General features: G+C 35.7%; 1 protein-coding gene across 12 annotated transcripts in view; it reads left to right on the top strand.

The window, feature by feature from the left end:
- Fchsd2 (FCH and double SH3 domains 2) overlaps positions 1-13953 on the top strand; it is a 311736-nt gene that overhangs the window by 228146 nt on the left and 69637 nt on the right. For 6 of the 12 annotated variants that reach the window (XM_087211911.1, XM_087211917.1, XM_087211912.1 and 3 more), the window contains 2 exons: positions 2669-2764; positions 4083-4154. The exons of 2 other annotated variants lie outside the window; for them this stretch is intronic. In XM_087211911.1, the coding sequence (XP_087068037.1) occupies positions 2669-2764; positions 4083-4154 (168 nt within the window). The remainder of the gene's footprint in view (positions 1-2668; positions 2765-4082; positions 4155-13953) is intronic. 4 more of the 12 variants (XM_004863278.4, XM_004863276.4, XM_087211920.1 and 1 more) reach the window with 1 other exon arrangement.

The raw sequence follows: 13953 nt of genomic DNA, 5'->3' as shown, positions 1-13953 counted from the left end.
AATCAGTTCCTTGCCTCTTCCAGCTTCTGAGTTCCCTGTAGTCCTTGGCCAGGTGACTTCATCACTCAAAACACTGCCTCAGTGGTCATATTGTCCTCTCTTTTTGTCTGTGTTCTCTTCTGACCCTGTTATAAAGACACTTATATACATTGGATTTAGGGTCCACCTGGGTAATCTAGAATGATTGTATCTCAGAATCTTTAACTTAATCACATCTTCGAAGAAACTTTTTCCAAATGAGGTAACATGAATAGGCTTCAGGGATGAAAACATGAGTGTATCCTTTGAGGGGTTACCATCCAGTTCTATAGCTGTTAATGTCATAAAAAGAGGTGAGCCTCCTCATGAAAACAAACAAACAAACAAAAACCAAGCCTGACCAAAACAATCTTAATCCAAGTAAGCCTAAAGATTAAAACTTCAGTTTAAGGAACTATATGGAATAATATACAACAAGGATAAAGTCAACAGAATTAAGACTGAGACACTGGAGAACAAATACCTAGTTTCTTCAACAGTTAAATTACAAGAGGGGAAAAAGAAAGAAGAAGAAACTTACGGTATATGAAAAAGAAACCTAAGCCACATATGGTTGCATTCTAGGACTTTATTTGGATCCTGATTTGAAAAATGATTTCCTTAAAAGAAGGAACAGGGAAATTTGAATGTTAATTGGTTGTTTTGTAAGTATGTAAATTTTAATATTGATATGTTTTCTTGTAAATCTTTGTTCTATGAGATATCTTACTGAAATATTTATGGATGAAATGGTACATCTGGAATTTAACTTTAATACAGTTGGGGTGGAAGAAGTAGATAGGTTTATGAAGCGAATAGGTGGAAATTAGGTGATGAGTACATGGGGATACATTATATTGTCTCTTCTACTTTCATATGTGTTTGAAATTTTCCCTAAGAAAAAGTTTTAAATTTTTAAAGGTTGTCCCCCCCTCCAAATGGTGTGATGTTGTGTTTTGTTTTGTTTGTGCAGTTTAATTCAGGCTTGCCTTTTACTCACTGTGTAGCCCAGGCTGGCCTCAAACTCGCAGTGATCCTCCAGTCCCCCAAGTGCTGGGATTACAAGAGTGCACCACCAAACCTGGTCCCAAATTGGTTTGTAATGCCTAAGGATAAGTTTGACAACCAGAAGAATGACCCACATACCTTTTCTCCGTGGTGATTAGTGGGGCTCTGATGGCTGGACCATGAGCTTTTTAGTTTTTCTAGCTTAAAACTAGAGTCTAGGGACCGGGGATTTAGCTCAGTGGCACCACACCTGCCTCGCAAGTGCAAGGACCTGAGTTCTGTCCCTGGTACCAAAAAACACCAAAAAACTAGAGTCTAAAAAAAGTGCAAAAACACCTTTCCATTAAGAATATGTCTATTCAGTGTGCCTTCCTAACCAAATTCTCTCAAACCACTCTTCACCCCATCCCACCCTTCAGTCTGAATTAGATATCACCCTTTTGTGCTCTCCCTGTGCCCTCTACATTCTTCCATAGTGTATTTTTAATTGTGTAACCTATTTACTTCTCCCAGTTTCCACATTATAAAATTGCTTGAAAATACTAACCTTATTTGTTCATTTTATTCGTCTATACATTCATCTATACATTCTTCCTCACCCCTGCACTTTACATGGGACCTAGGAAGCTCTCTCAATAAATGGTTGGTTGAGTGAAAGGGAGGAAAGCAGTAGAGAACTAGGACTGCACTGGTAAATAAAATGCAAAATACACCTCCTACTTGATTCGTTCCTCAAACAATCCATCTTTTCCCAGGATTACCAAGATAAAGCTACAGAGCTGCTTTGAACTTTTTTCTTCTGCCATTTTCTGGCTGAGCTATAATTTACTGCAAGTGAAAGATGGCTAAAGAGCAAGCAAGGCAGCACAATAGAACATGGATTTCTGCACATCATATGTTGCTGATTTTCACTCTTCTAGACTATATAATATAGTGTATTCTGTTCAAATGATTGTCTTTCTGTGCTATTTATTTTGCTCCTCTTTGTGTATCAGAATTCTATATAGGTTCCTTTCTAGTCTGTCTTCTTGTTATCCTTTAAAATAGTAATTAGAATACAACTGCCTTGAAAAGATGCCAAGAAATACTCTAAAAATATAATTTTATGCTAGGGATAGGATTACTCAATAGTTTCTTACTGGATAGCAACCTCCATGAAACTTTTAAGAGGCTCATAAAACCTTAGAGCTAGGAGAAACCAAAGAGTAACATGCTTCTTATTCACATACATATAGGTCCTTCCAAAAAATAGCTTTTCATATCTTCATGCTATCTTAAAATATTGTATATTGTCTGGTCTCCAAATCTGGACTTGTTTCTAAACTAGTACTTCCTTGGCCGAGGATTTAGCTCAGTGGTTCCGCCCCCTGCCTCGCAAGTGCGAGGTCCCAAGTTCGATCCCTGGTACAAATAAATAAATAAACTAGTACTTTCTAAATTTAGATTTTTGAGAAAATAGGACATATAACTAACAAATCTTATCTAAAAATGAAAAAATGTAACATTATCATTTTGTTTTTACCACAGTGTTGGATGGTCTCTCATTTGTACAGAAAATAACTGAATAAATCTTAAACGTTAGAATGTAATTACTGGACTTTTTAACCTTATTAAAGACTTAAAGACATCTTTTTCTCTTTAGGTGGTACGGGACTATAATCTTCAGCTGTTTTTACAAGAGAATACCGTGTTTCACAAACCTCAGCCCTTCCAGTTCCAGCCCTGTGACAGTGACACTGTAAGGGAATTCCATATTCTCATCTCCTTTATTGTTGACTTGTGTTTGTGCTCAAATAACTTATCATCCTTGAAACAGACAGGAAAAGCTTAGTATGTCTCTTGCATTTTATGGCAAACTGTGAAGATGCACAAAAAACATGACATTTTTCTAAAATATAGCTGCACACTCAGTATCATTATGCTAACCATTTTGTACTGAGTGAGGTTAAATTATAAGACAAATTACCAAAAGTCTGAAGACAATTGAGAGAAGAAGGAAAAAATATTCAACAGGGGCCGGGGATTTAGCTCAGTGGTTCTGCCGCCTGCCTTGCAAGTGCAAGGTCCCGAGTTCGATCCCTGGTACCAAAAAAAAAAAGAAAATCCAACAAACATATTCAAGTATAAAGCACGCCTTTTGTCTATGAAATTCTTAACGTAATACCCTTCCAAAGAAACCAATGGTTAAATTTTAACCAGAACAGAATTAATAAATGGAATAATAAATATAAGCATGGAGATGTTTTGGTTGGCTTTATAAAAATTATAAACCTTTGATAATTTAGCTTTTAGAATGTTAAAGTATTAATATAAACCCAAAAGTATCAATTTTGAAAGAGCAGACAATTAATCATACTTTTTTTTGAGTTTATGAGAAATGTTTGTCATTGAGTTTTTCTTAAAAGCCAAATTATTAATTTAATAACATAAAAAGTGAAATTTAATGTCTTCAAAATGAGAAAGCACATATTGACATCACTACATGTTCTCTCAATATCGACAAGCGAAAAGGGAAATCAAGTTATATTTATAAGGTTTTTTGGTACATTTAGGTAGAATCAGGGGGGTTTATTACATAGTCCCAGGGTTCAATAGCATCATTTAGTAGAAATACATTTGCTAGAGATATATCATTACTTTTCTTACATTTTAAGTAGCCTTATTAGTGGTTATATAAAGAAATGTAGGAAATCAGTATTTCCCTCTAGATAATAATCTTTGCCCTTTACATTAGTGATAGTTTTTATCAATCAGCTTTTACTTAATGACTCAATCACGTTGTCCTATAATTTGACTTCTGTAAAGCCTGAGATGAAATAAGGTTAATTTAAAATTGTGACTAATTTGAGATTATTTTATCTTTGCCCATTTGCCTAAGAAAAATCAGAGTAACAGCAGCTCTCATCTCTCTTTTCCAAAGCCCAACCATGCTAAGCCATAAGTCCTTCTTTGTTTCCTAAAACTGCTCAGTGTTCTTAGTTGTTGTGTCCCTAAATTTTGCCTTAAAATTCTAACTCTATGCTGTTTTCTGTCCTTGTGCAATCTTTACTGGGCAGAATTTAAAAGCTGCCCAACTGGTGGATATTGAGCTCTCCCCTGTCAGTGCTCTGAGAATGACCATAGCTGAGGTATATGGGGCCAAGGGTCAGGGGTTGGAGGGATGGGATGTGTGGGTCTGCATGTTAATGAAGGGTGGGACCTGATGTTGGGATGCAACTTGTATATATGTATACAGGGCCACTGATTGCATCAGCCATTTCCTTCTGTTTTTCCCGTATAACTTAGGAATTTCCTTTACTGTGTACAGGGAAAAGATGCGAGCTTCTTCTTTTTCATTGTGTCTGAATCACCTTAGTTTTCCTCAACAGGGGTGCTAGGAGAAACTGTAGAGTTCATCTTGCCTTTATTAAACAGAAAGCAGTAGCCTAACGAAAAAAAGAAATTTGGCCAGAATAATTTTATGAATGAATGACACATACAGCTTTTGTGATTGCAATATTAATGTTCTTTCTACTATGCTATTCTGTTTTCTGAGGAGAAATATTCAACACTTGAAGAGCAATTAATTTTTTTCATAATGAAAAATGATAAACAACTATGCCTTTATAAAAATATTCAAGATTATCAACCACTGAAAGAATCTTTAGGATAATAATTATAATAATTTTGAAAACATTATAAAGTATTTTGTATATAGTTTTTGTTGTTGTTGTAAATTAAATATTCTTTGCCCACAAAAAATGAATTCCCAATTTTTTTTTCTGAGTGCTGGAAATCAAACCCAGGACCTTGTACATGCTAGTAAGCAAAGTGCTCTACCTCTAAGTTATATCCACAGCCTTTACTCTTTCATTATAGCTGTTCTGGTGGTTGTGACATATTTCATGGTGGTTTTGATTTTTATTTACCTAATATCTAATACTGTTGAGTCTTTTCATGAGCTTATTAGGCATATCTACTTTGGTAAAATGTCTTCAACTATTTCATCCATTTTTTATTGGGTTGCTATTGTCTTGTTATGAGTTACATTTTGAAGATGAATTGAAGTTTACTGTGCAGAGATTGAGAAACAGTATGCCAGGAAGTGAAAGCAACAATTGAAAATAATAAAAGTAATAGGTGATACTCACTGTACATTTATTTTATGCTGTATTTTTTTCTAATTACAGTGCTGTATTAACTCATTTAATCCTCATGATAATCCTAGATTGTAGGTACCACTTTTAATACCCATTTTATAGTTGAGATTTGTTCAAGGTCACTCAACTATTAAGTATTGAAGCTAGAAAAGTTTGAAAGTACATAACCTGTTCCTGAGATGGCAAGTAGTCTTCAGATGATGGAAGAGAAGCTGAACAGTACCACAGATGTGGGTTGCAACCAGATTTTGTGTAGGGAGCTTTATCATAGTAGTAGATAGAGAACTATGGAATGTTTTCAGATAAGGTAGTAATACGATGAGCTCCATTGTAGAGACAGGACAGTACTGCTCCATAATTTTATAATTTGAATTACAAATTTTAATCACTAAAATTTGATCTAAATTTAGGCAAGATATATTTAGGAAAGTCATAAGACTTTTAAAGTATCTACTATGATAAAATGTAACTCATATTTTGTGCTCAAGGTTTGGGGGTTTTTTTTGTATGTGTGTTTTGTTTTTTCGGTGTTTTTTTTGTTTGTTTTTTTAAATTCAGTGTCTCACTGTAGTTCAGGCTGGCCTTGAAATTAATATGTAGCCCAGGCTGGCCTTGGATTATAGGAATGTACCACCACACCTGACCAAGATTTTCATGTACTGTCTTAAAAAAAATTTTTTTTTTTGGTACCGGGGATCGAACTCGGGTCCTTGCGCTTGCGCAGCAGGCGGTGAAACCACTGAGCTAAATCCCCAGCCCCTGTCTTAAAATTTAAACAAAAAAATTTTTTATAGACTCCATTTCAAGTTGCAACATTTTCTGACAAAAGTCTGGAATAGCCAACAAAAAACATATAATCACAGTGTTACTAGAGGAATTTAATTAAGGTTTGGCTTTATTGCCCTGCCTTGGCTCATCTTTTATTTCCTCCGATAAAATTCCTTTTCATGTTATTTTAGTATATGATTGTTTTGACTCATGCCTTAGAATGGTGTACCAAAGGAACTAACCAAAATGGTTTTATAAAGCAACACTTCTGTCTACTCTCCTTAACCATAAACTGGGGAATTTTATAGTACTGCATTAACCAGAAGATGATTACAAATGACAGTGACTAATGGCAAGCTTGTCTGATATAGTAACATAGTAGCTTTCAAATGGTTAATATTGAAAGGAGATTTTCTTGTTTATATTTCCATATAGAGTTATTGATTTCTGAGGTCCCCTTTCCTTGTTTCCTCCTATTACCATTTCTCAGATGATACCAAGTTAGAAATCCTTCTAAAATGATTAAAATGCACATTTACTGCTGAAATGAGTTTTTAATACAAAATGAAGTGGATATGGGATGTACCCTTAAACATCTTTCCAAAAGGATATTCTGTGAAGGAGAATTGGCATGCATTTACTAATATCTCAATGTAAGAGAGTCATTCATCTTTCAGTCATACTGATGTTACATATTCACACAGATCTTGTACAACGAGAATTCACAGGTTTTGGTGTCCAAAACTAGCTGTCTATTTAATTTTTCTAACTCAGCTTATTGGGTATAAAAATTAAGCATTTGACCTAACACCTTGCACATGTTAGTAGGTATAGATGTTCACTGCTTGTTTTTGTAGTTTCTTTTTTATGTATCTTTACATAAAGTAAGCATTTTTTTCCTTTTTATTTTTATTTTGCTCCTAATTCCTACAGGAAATACCTAAATATCAGATACAGAGGACATTATACGGATTTTGAAACCTTAAGAATACTCAGCTTCCTTATTAGACTGCTCACTACAATTCACTTGGGACTTCTGCTCTTTTATTTTTATTTTACAAAGTAGAGCTCATCAACTGCTTTCTTAGCATTTTATAAGCCTACAAGACAATCCATATGTAATAAATAGTAATCAATACCTGACAATTAGTATCCATTCTTACTGCTCTTCGGATTTTGCACTTTTTAGCACCTCTGCGCTTCTTAGTGCACCTTCCTTCCATTGCCAGAGCTAGTTATGAATGTCCTTTGAGGTATTTCCTCACATCCTGTGAAAAAGCACAAGGTCAGCCAGGGATGGGAAATAAATAATATAGAAAACACACATATTTATAAAACTAGATAAGTACAGTATGATCTTTACAGGAGGGAAAAACAAATTTCCCCAGGTTTCCTGGTGAGAATAAGAGAACTCTTTCCTCTTTACCTTCCTTGAATTGTAAATAACAAAAACCTCAGAGATGATGTTAGCAAAATGCTAACATTAAATTTCTGATAAATATTTTTTGGTGACTATTTCTGATATTTAATTCTTCCTTCTATAGATTAACAATTACATTAAGTAAAATGTCCACTTGCTTTAGGATTTTTGCATGTTTAAGATTTGCTTAAGTGGAATATTTTATGTATCTATTAAAAATAAATATTTAGCAAAAACTGCCCTTGTCTATAAAAAAGACTCTAAAGGGTTAATATAACAGGCAGAAATTATACTCAAAAATTCTCATTAATATGGGTGGCTCTTCCCACTGGTAGAAATTTTGTACATAGCACTGTCTCATAAACTTGAAAGATGGTAATAGAGAATCTGTAGGAAATCCTCCTGCTGGATAAATATGTACCATCCTTTTATGCGTATGTTTGGTACAGTATCCAAAAATTAAAGGCTTTGACTAAAGACATGAATTCTGCTTTCTAGGGTCAGCATTGTTGACCGGTGTTCAGAGGGGTTGCCGTTACTTCTTCAGCTTTCAGAAAGAGCTTATTTGTCATAGAAAGCCTATCATCTGTACATAGGCCCCCTTCTCTAAGCATATAGTAGTATCTAAGGCTTTGCATAGACACTGGTGATGTATAGGCACGCAGGAGTCTGGAAGTTTGCTTGGGACTTGGGATTATAGCTCTTGAAGGAAAACCTCTGAAAGAACTGCCAAAATAAAGATGTACTCATGAAGCTGTTCATTTAGCCATGCCTTTCTGTGAGAGAGTGCCAGACACATGGTTTGTTGCTGCTGCTGCTGGTGGTGGTATATTGAGCAGTGTTGTTTTTGTGTTCACTCTGGGACATATTTTTTTCTTAGATTTGCTTTTGGTATTCTAACCCAAGACAAGGGAATAGTGCTCGTTTAGCAGAGATATACTTTATAGTATTCTTTTTCCAGAGGTTGTCCAGAAGTTTCCAAAATTGTCCCAAGGTTCAGACCATACCAGTTCTCCAGTTTACTCCCCTGAGAGGCTAGGCACACAACCCAGTCATCTGGAAGAGTTCCTACTTCTCTCCCAAGTGAAGGTGCTGCTAGCCTAACATAATTGGAATAAGTTCAGTCATGCTTCTTAAGAGGCACTGTACCACTCCTCTCCAAGGTATGTTTTAAATAGCTGACTTCAGGGTCTGTAGTCTCTTACTAAAATTCTTTGGGCCAAATGTATTGCAAAATTGAGAATTTTTCAGATTTTACAAAGGTGATCAATGTACCACATATTGCATTATACCCTGATCAGGACATGGAAAAGCACCCTATAATCAGATAGTTGCTTTGCAGGAAAATATTTGAATATTCATACAAAGTGAAATAAATAAAAACTATAACATCTCTTTAGTTCAAGTCAAATTTTGCTTCAAATGAGTTTTGCCTCCAAACTCACCAAAAATAACTTGTGATTTTTCAGAACCTTTTTGAATTTCAGAATTGTAGAATTGTGAACCTGTACAAACATGGATGTTTGGGATACAATAATTTACAAAGATCCAGGTGTTTTTTACTTTTTTTTCCCTTGGAGGTGGAATCTCAGTGTGTTGTTTAGGCTGGACTAGAACTCTTGGGCTGAAGCAATCCTCCTGTCTCAGCCTCTGAGTAGCAGAACTACAGATGTGTGCCACCAAGCCTGTCAAGAGGTCATTTTTTTGGGGGGGGGGTTACCGGGGATCGAACTTGGGACCTTACAGTTTCAAGGCCGACACCAGAACCACTGAGCTAAATCCCCGGCCCAAGCGGTCATTTTTAGAAATAATAATTAAATTTCTTAGAATATCTATATGTTAGTAAACTTTATTAATAGATTAATACTTAACCTGATAAATTTCTCATCTACCAGTAAACTGAAAAGTACAAAAAGTACATACCCCTTGCATGAGAATTGATAAGATTGTTCTGGCACATGACACTGGGATAACAACTCTGAAGCTATCATTTTGGAAACTGAATTGGAAGAGTAGACTCCAGTTTTACTCTATTAGTGTTTCTCATTCACCACAGAGATCATCATTTTTTTCCCTTTCAAATTGTTATATTTTGGGTAACTTGAAAAATAAGACTATTTCTTCTGTAAAATCAGCCTCTCTCCAAGGTTATGTTACCCTTCTAGGCAGGTGCTCAGTCTGAACTACTTGTGCCCTTATAGTTACCTTAAAATGAACTGAAATCATATCTTTTGTTGTTGTTGTTGTTGTTGTTGTTGTTTTTAACAGTACTAGGAACTGAACCCATGGCCTTCCCGCTGAGCTACATCCATAGTCTGTCTTTCCTTCCTTCCTACCTTCCTTCCTTCATTTATTTACTTAATTGGGGGTGGAGGACAGGATCGCACTAAATTGCCCAAGTACCCTCCAAGAGTGCTGGAATAGTTAAGGTGATTTAAAGATTAGTATGTCAAGAATTTAAGAACATCAATTTCCTTAATTTTGTCCTCTAAAGTTATTTAACATCTAAATTTTGAAAAGCTTTTTTTTTTTGGTACTGGGCATCAAACTCAGGATGTTGCACTTTTGAGGCAGGCATGGGCATCGCTGAGCCAAATCCCTGGCCCCTTTCATAATATTTTATCTTAAAAGGATTAGAAATTTTTAAAAACTTAATATTGCTAGGCCTTGCAAGTCTTCTCAAAGTCAGTTGAAGTAGTTTATCCCTTGTTTTTCTAAAAACAAAATTAAATCAATAGATGCCTTATCTCTAAGGAAAAGCCTTGCCAATACTTCATTGAAAGGAAGTTTATATTTTAGCAATATCTTTTCAATATTACTGTTTCTGTGTTATCAATATTAGTATTAACTAAATGGAATAATTAGTAACACTATGTGCATATGAAGACCATGCAGAATCTGCATGGGCAGGATGTCTTAGAGGCTCTAAATCCAGCACTCAAAGGCTGAGTGGTATTGGGAAAAATGTATAACCCTTTCTGAGCCTAAATTTCCATACCGATAAGTTGAAAATAATAGTCTCTATTAAGATTGTTTTGAGAACTGAATGAAATTATGTAAAGCAGCACAGTGCTTACTCAATAAATGATAACCGTATTTTCAAAACAAACATAGCTTTATAGTGTTCTAACTATAAAACATAAAAAAGTGTTCACCCAAATTATATATGAATCATAAAAATCACATTTTACCCCATACAATTAAAGCTTTTACTTGGACTCTCACTATTTGAAGGTAGCTACTGGTAACAGTCTCTTCACAGAGTGTGTACCCTTCTATCAGTATATACATATATGGATATAGATGTACAACTTAATAGGTTTATACCACTCAAACTTGAATTTAAACTTTTTTTCTAATTCATGTCATGGATATCTGATATTTGGAATGTCTTTAGTCTCTAGCCATCTTAGAAATTTGACTCCCCTCACCTCTCATCAAATAATTTGTTTTTATATCACTACTTCATAAAAGTGTACTCCAAGGGCCGGGGATTTAGCTCAGTGGTGCTGCCGCCTGCCGCCTGCCTCGCAAGAGCAGTGTCCTGAGTTCGATCCCATACCTATAATCCAAGCACTTGGAGGGCTGAGGCAGGAGGGTCACTACAAGTTCAAGGTCAGCCTGGGCTACGTAGTGAATTCAAGGCCAGCCTGAACTAAATAGCAAGACCCTGTCTAAAAATAATAAACAAGTAAATAAATCTCCCGTTATGAATTTTAAATTCCAAGTGAATTAAATTAATATTTCAAGAATGTCTACCTGGAGTGATGGTGCATGCCTGTAATCCCTGCTATTTGTGAGGTTGAGACAGGAGGATCACAAGTTCAAGGCCAGCCTGTGCAACTTACCAAGACCCTATCTCAAAATAAAACAGATAAGAGGGACGTGGCTGTTTATTCAGTGGTACAGCATTTGCCCAGCATATGAAAGGCCCTGGGTTCAATGCCTAATATAGAAAAAAAAAAAAAGAATTATTTAAAAAATTTTTGAAGGCCCTTAGCTCTTTGTTAAGCTCTGGTAGGAATCTGAGATTTCATCTTGTTCAGACATTTTGATTTTCTAGTGAGGAAGCTGAAGCTCAAAGAGGAAGGATAAATTAGCCAAGATAACATAGCCAGGTCTCTTTGGGATGTAAATGTACTTTAAATTTCAATGGCTTCTTCTTGAAAGGAACAATAAATTTTACAAAATAAAAACTTTTATAAAAATCCTTAATTTGGAGATTAAAAATTTTTCTTTCCTCATTCATTTTTAATGGATTTTGTAGTGAAATTGATACACAGAGGAGATTGTATTAGATGACTTTGCATTGTGTGAGTAGAAGGATGTCAATGCTAGAGTCAGCTCTGAGAACCTGTGCTAAAGTACATGGCACTCAGTAAGTTGGTTTCCCCTCCCATGCTCATTCTGTTCTTTCCACACAGACAGTAATCTTGTCCTTCATCTGTCAGAAACTGATTGCAATGCAGTGTTTATCTCTGAAGGTACTATCCTAAGAATCAAGTGCCCTGCCTCTCACTTTGGAATAAGGACATTAGGTTATATTTGGGGGGTTTTGTTTGTTCTGCTTTTTGTTTGAGGGTTTTTTTCAGTTTATGTTTACAATACATAATAGTTATATTCATATTGGGGAATTGACACATGTATACAGCATGTATTGATCATTTTTTATCCCTTTTCCAGGGATAAGGGTCTCCCTATGTAGTCCAGACTGGCCTTGAACTCACTATGTAGCCCAGGCTGACCTCAAACTCTCAGTTATCTTCCAGCCTCAGCCTCAGATTATAGGCATGCACCACCACACGCTAGGTTACATTCATTTAACCAGCATTTGCTGGACTGGGGATTTAGCTCAGGGGTTCCTCTGCCTGCCTCGCAAGTGCAAGGACCTGAGTTCAATCCCTGGTACCAAAAAAAAAAAGTTACCAACATTTGCTGAGGACATTCTATGTCCTCTTAAGCATGGTGCTACATGCCAATAGTGCAGAGGTTGAGATGCTCAGGCCCCAGACTGCCTAAAAACAACAGAAACCAATGCAGCCTCATTGCATAGCTTGATGTTTGCCTAGCAGTGGTGACTCAGTCAATGTCTAGCAAGTGAATAAATTATTTCACAGCAAGGGTCATACTTGAGCTGTGGGTTGAGCAATGACTGAGAGTTTGTTGGTCAACAACATTAAAAAGATAGGAAAGTTATTCTGCCCAGATGGAACAGTACTCAAAAGCACAAGCATGTATTTAGATTGACATTTATTTTCTAGGAAAAGACCAATGTGCGTCTGAAATATTTTATGAAAAGCCTCGTGATTTCTAAAATTATGATGTTTTAAAGGTATAAGAATCTCATTTACTTGACTTCCCCTGATACAAACCAATGAAAGCTGCCTACTCTATACTTAAAGTTTGATAGAAAAGTAGTATAACAAAAATTGCTCTTTAGGTTCGTGTGTGTGTGTGTGTGTGTGTGTGTGTGTGTGTGTACTGCTGTTACTCTGAGAATTGTATATGTGACTTTTGAAATAAGCAAGTTGTCTAAGCTTTTCCAGAGCCAGGTTACAGCTCTATTTGATAATTGATATTTTTAATATTCTATTTCAAGAAGATAACAGTGTTGAGTTATGTGCCTAATAGCTCATGTTACCATGCTTTTATATGTTTTAAATACATGTATTAAAAGAACAAAGAGAAAATGTTAAAAGAATGACCTAAAAATTAAATAGTCAGCGGTTTAAAAAAGAAACAGTCTCTAGCAGTTTCTTGGCTAGAATCAACCCCTGAAATACTAATATCTTAAAAAATAGTGATCTACCCTAGATCTTGACTGATACTGATCTTTGATAGTGAATGTAACATTAGAACATTTCTCTTTGTATTTAACATCCTGGGTTGTATTTGCCTTGTATGAGATTTTCATTTGTCAAAACCTATATTCTAAGTATTGTCCATATGTCTTCTATGACCTAATTTCAGAATTCATGAAAAGGATAAATTAATTTGGATTTTGTATCATTCCCTACCCAGAGGATCTCAAAGCCACATTCCCCCAATCAGTGGCATTTGTTATCTATCCTGATCAGGTACTCCTATCTAAGTAATTATAAACCCGGAGAGAAGTCCAGTGTTTACTTACCCAACTCTTAAGCACAGTGAATACTCAGCAAAAAGGTACCGTTTTTTTTGTTTTTTGGGGGGCGGTTTTGTACTGGTGATTGAAGGGGCCTTCACACTGAGTTACATCCCCAGTCCTTTTTTTGAGACAGAGTCTTGCTAAATTACTAAATTTCACAGACTAGGCTCAAACTTGTGATCTTCTCAGTCTTACAGAGTGCTGGAATTATAGACATGTGCCACCATACCCAGATTAAAAGGTGCAGATTCTGTGTGGCAGTTTGGATTAGGGTCCATCCACAGTCAGCACACATTTTTAACCATTTACTTGTTCCTAAAATTGTGGCTTAGTAAATAAAAATTAAATTTCTCCAACAATTGCCCCTTCTTTACTCTCTGCAGATTTATGCTTTTGAGATCTGCCTTCATCTTTCTGTATACAGTCTTGTTTTTTATTCATTCTTTGGGCTATCAAGAACCTCAGATCGGACC

This window comes from Heterocephalus glaber, unplaced genomic scaffold (genome assembly GCF_053883595.1).
Source record: "Heterocephalus glaber isolate CG9 unplaced genomic scaffold, H.glaber_assembly_v1.0 deba00001428, whole genome shotgun sequence".
NCBI classification, from domain to species: Eukaryota; Metazoa; Chordata; class Mammalia; order Rodentia; family Bathyergidae; genus Heterocephalus; species Heterocephalus glaber.
Note: the sequence above shows the minus strand (reverse complement) of the source record. Positions and strands in the feature narration are given on the sequence as shown.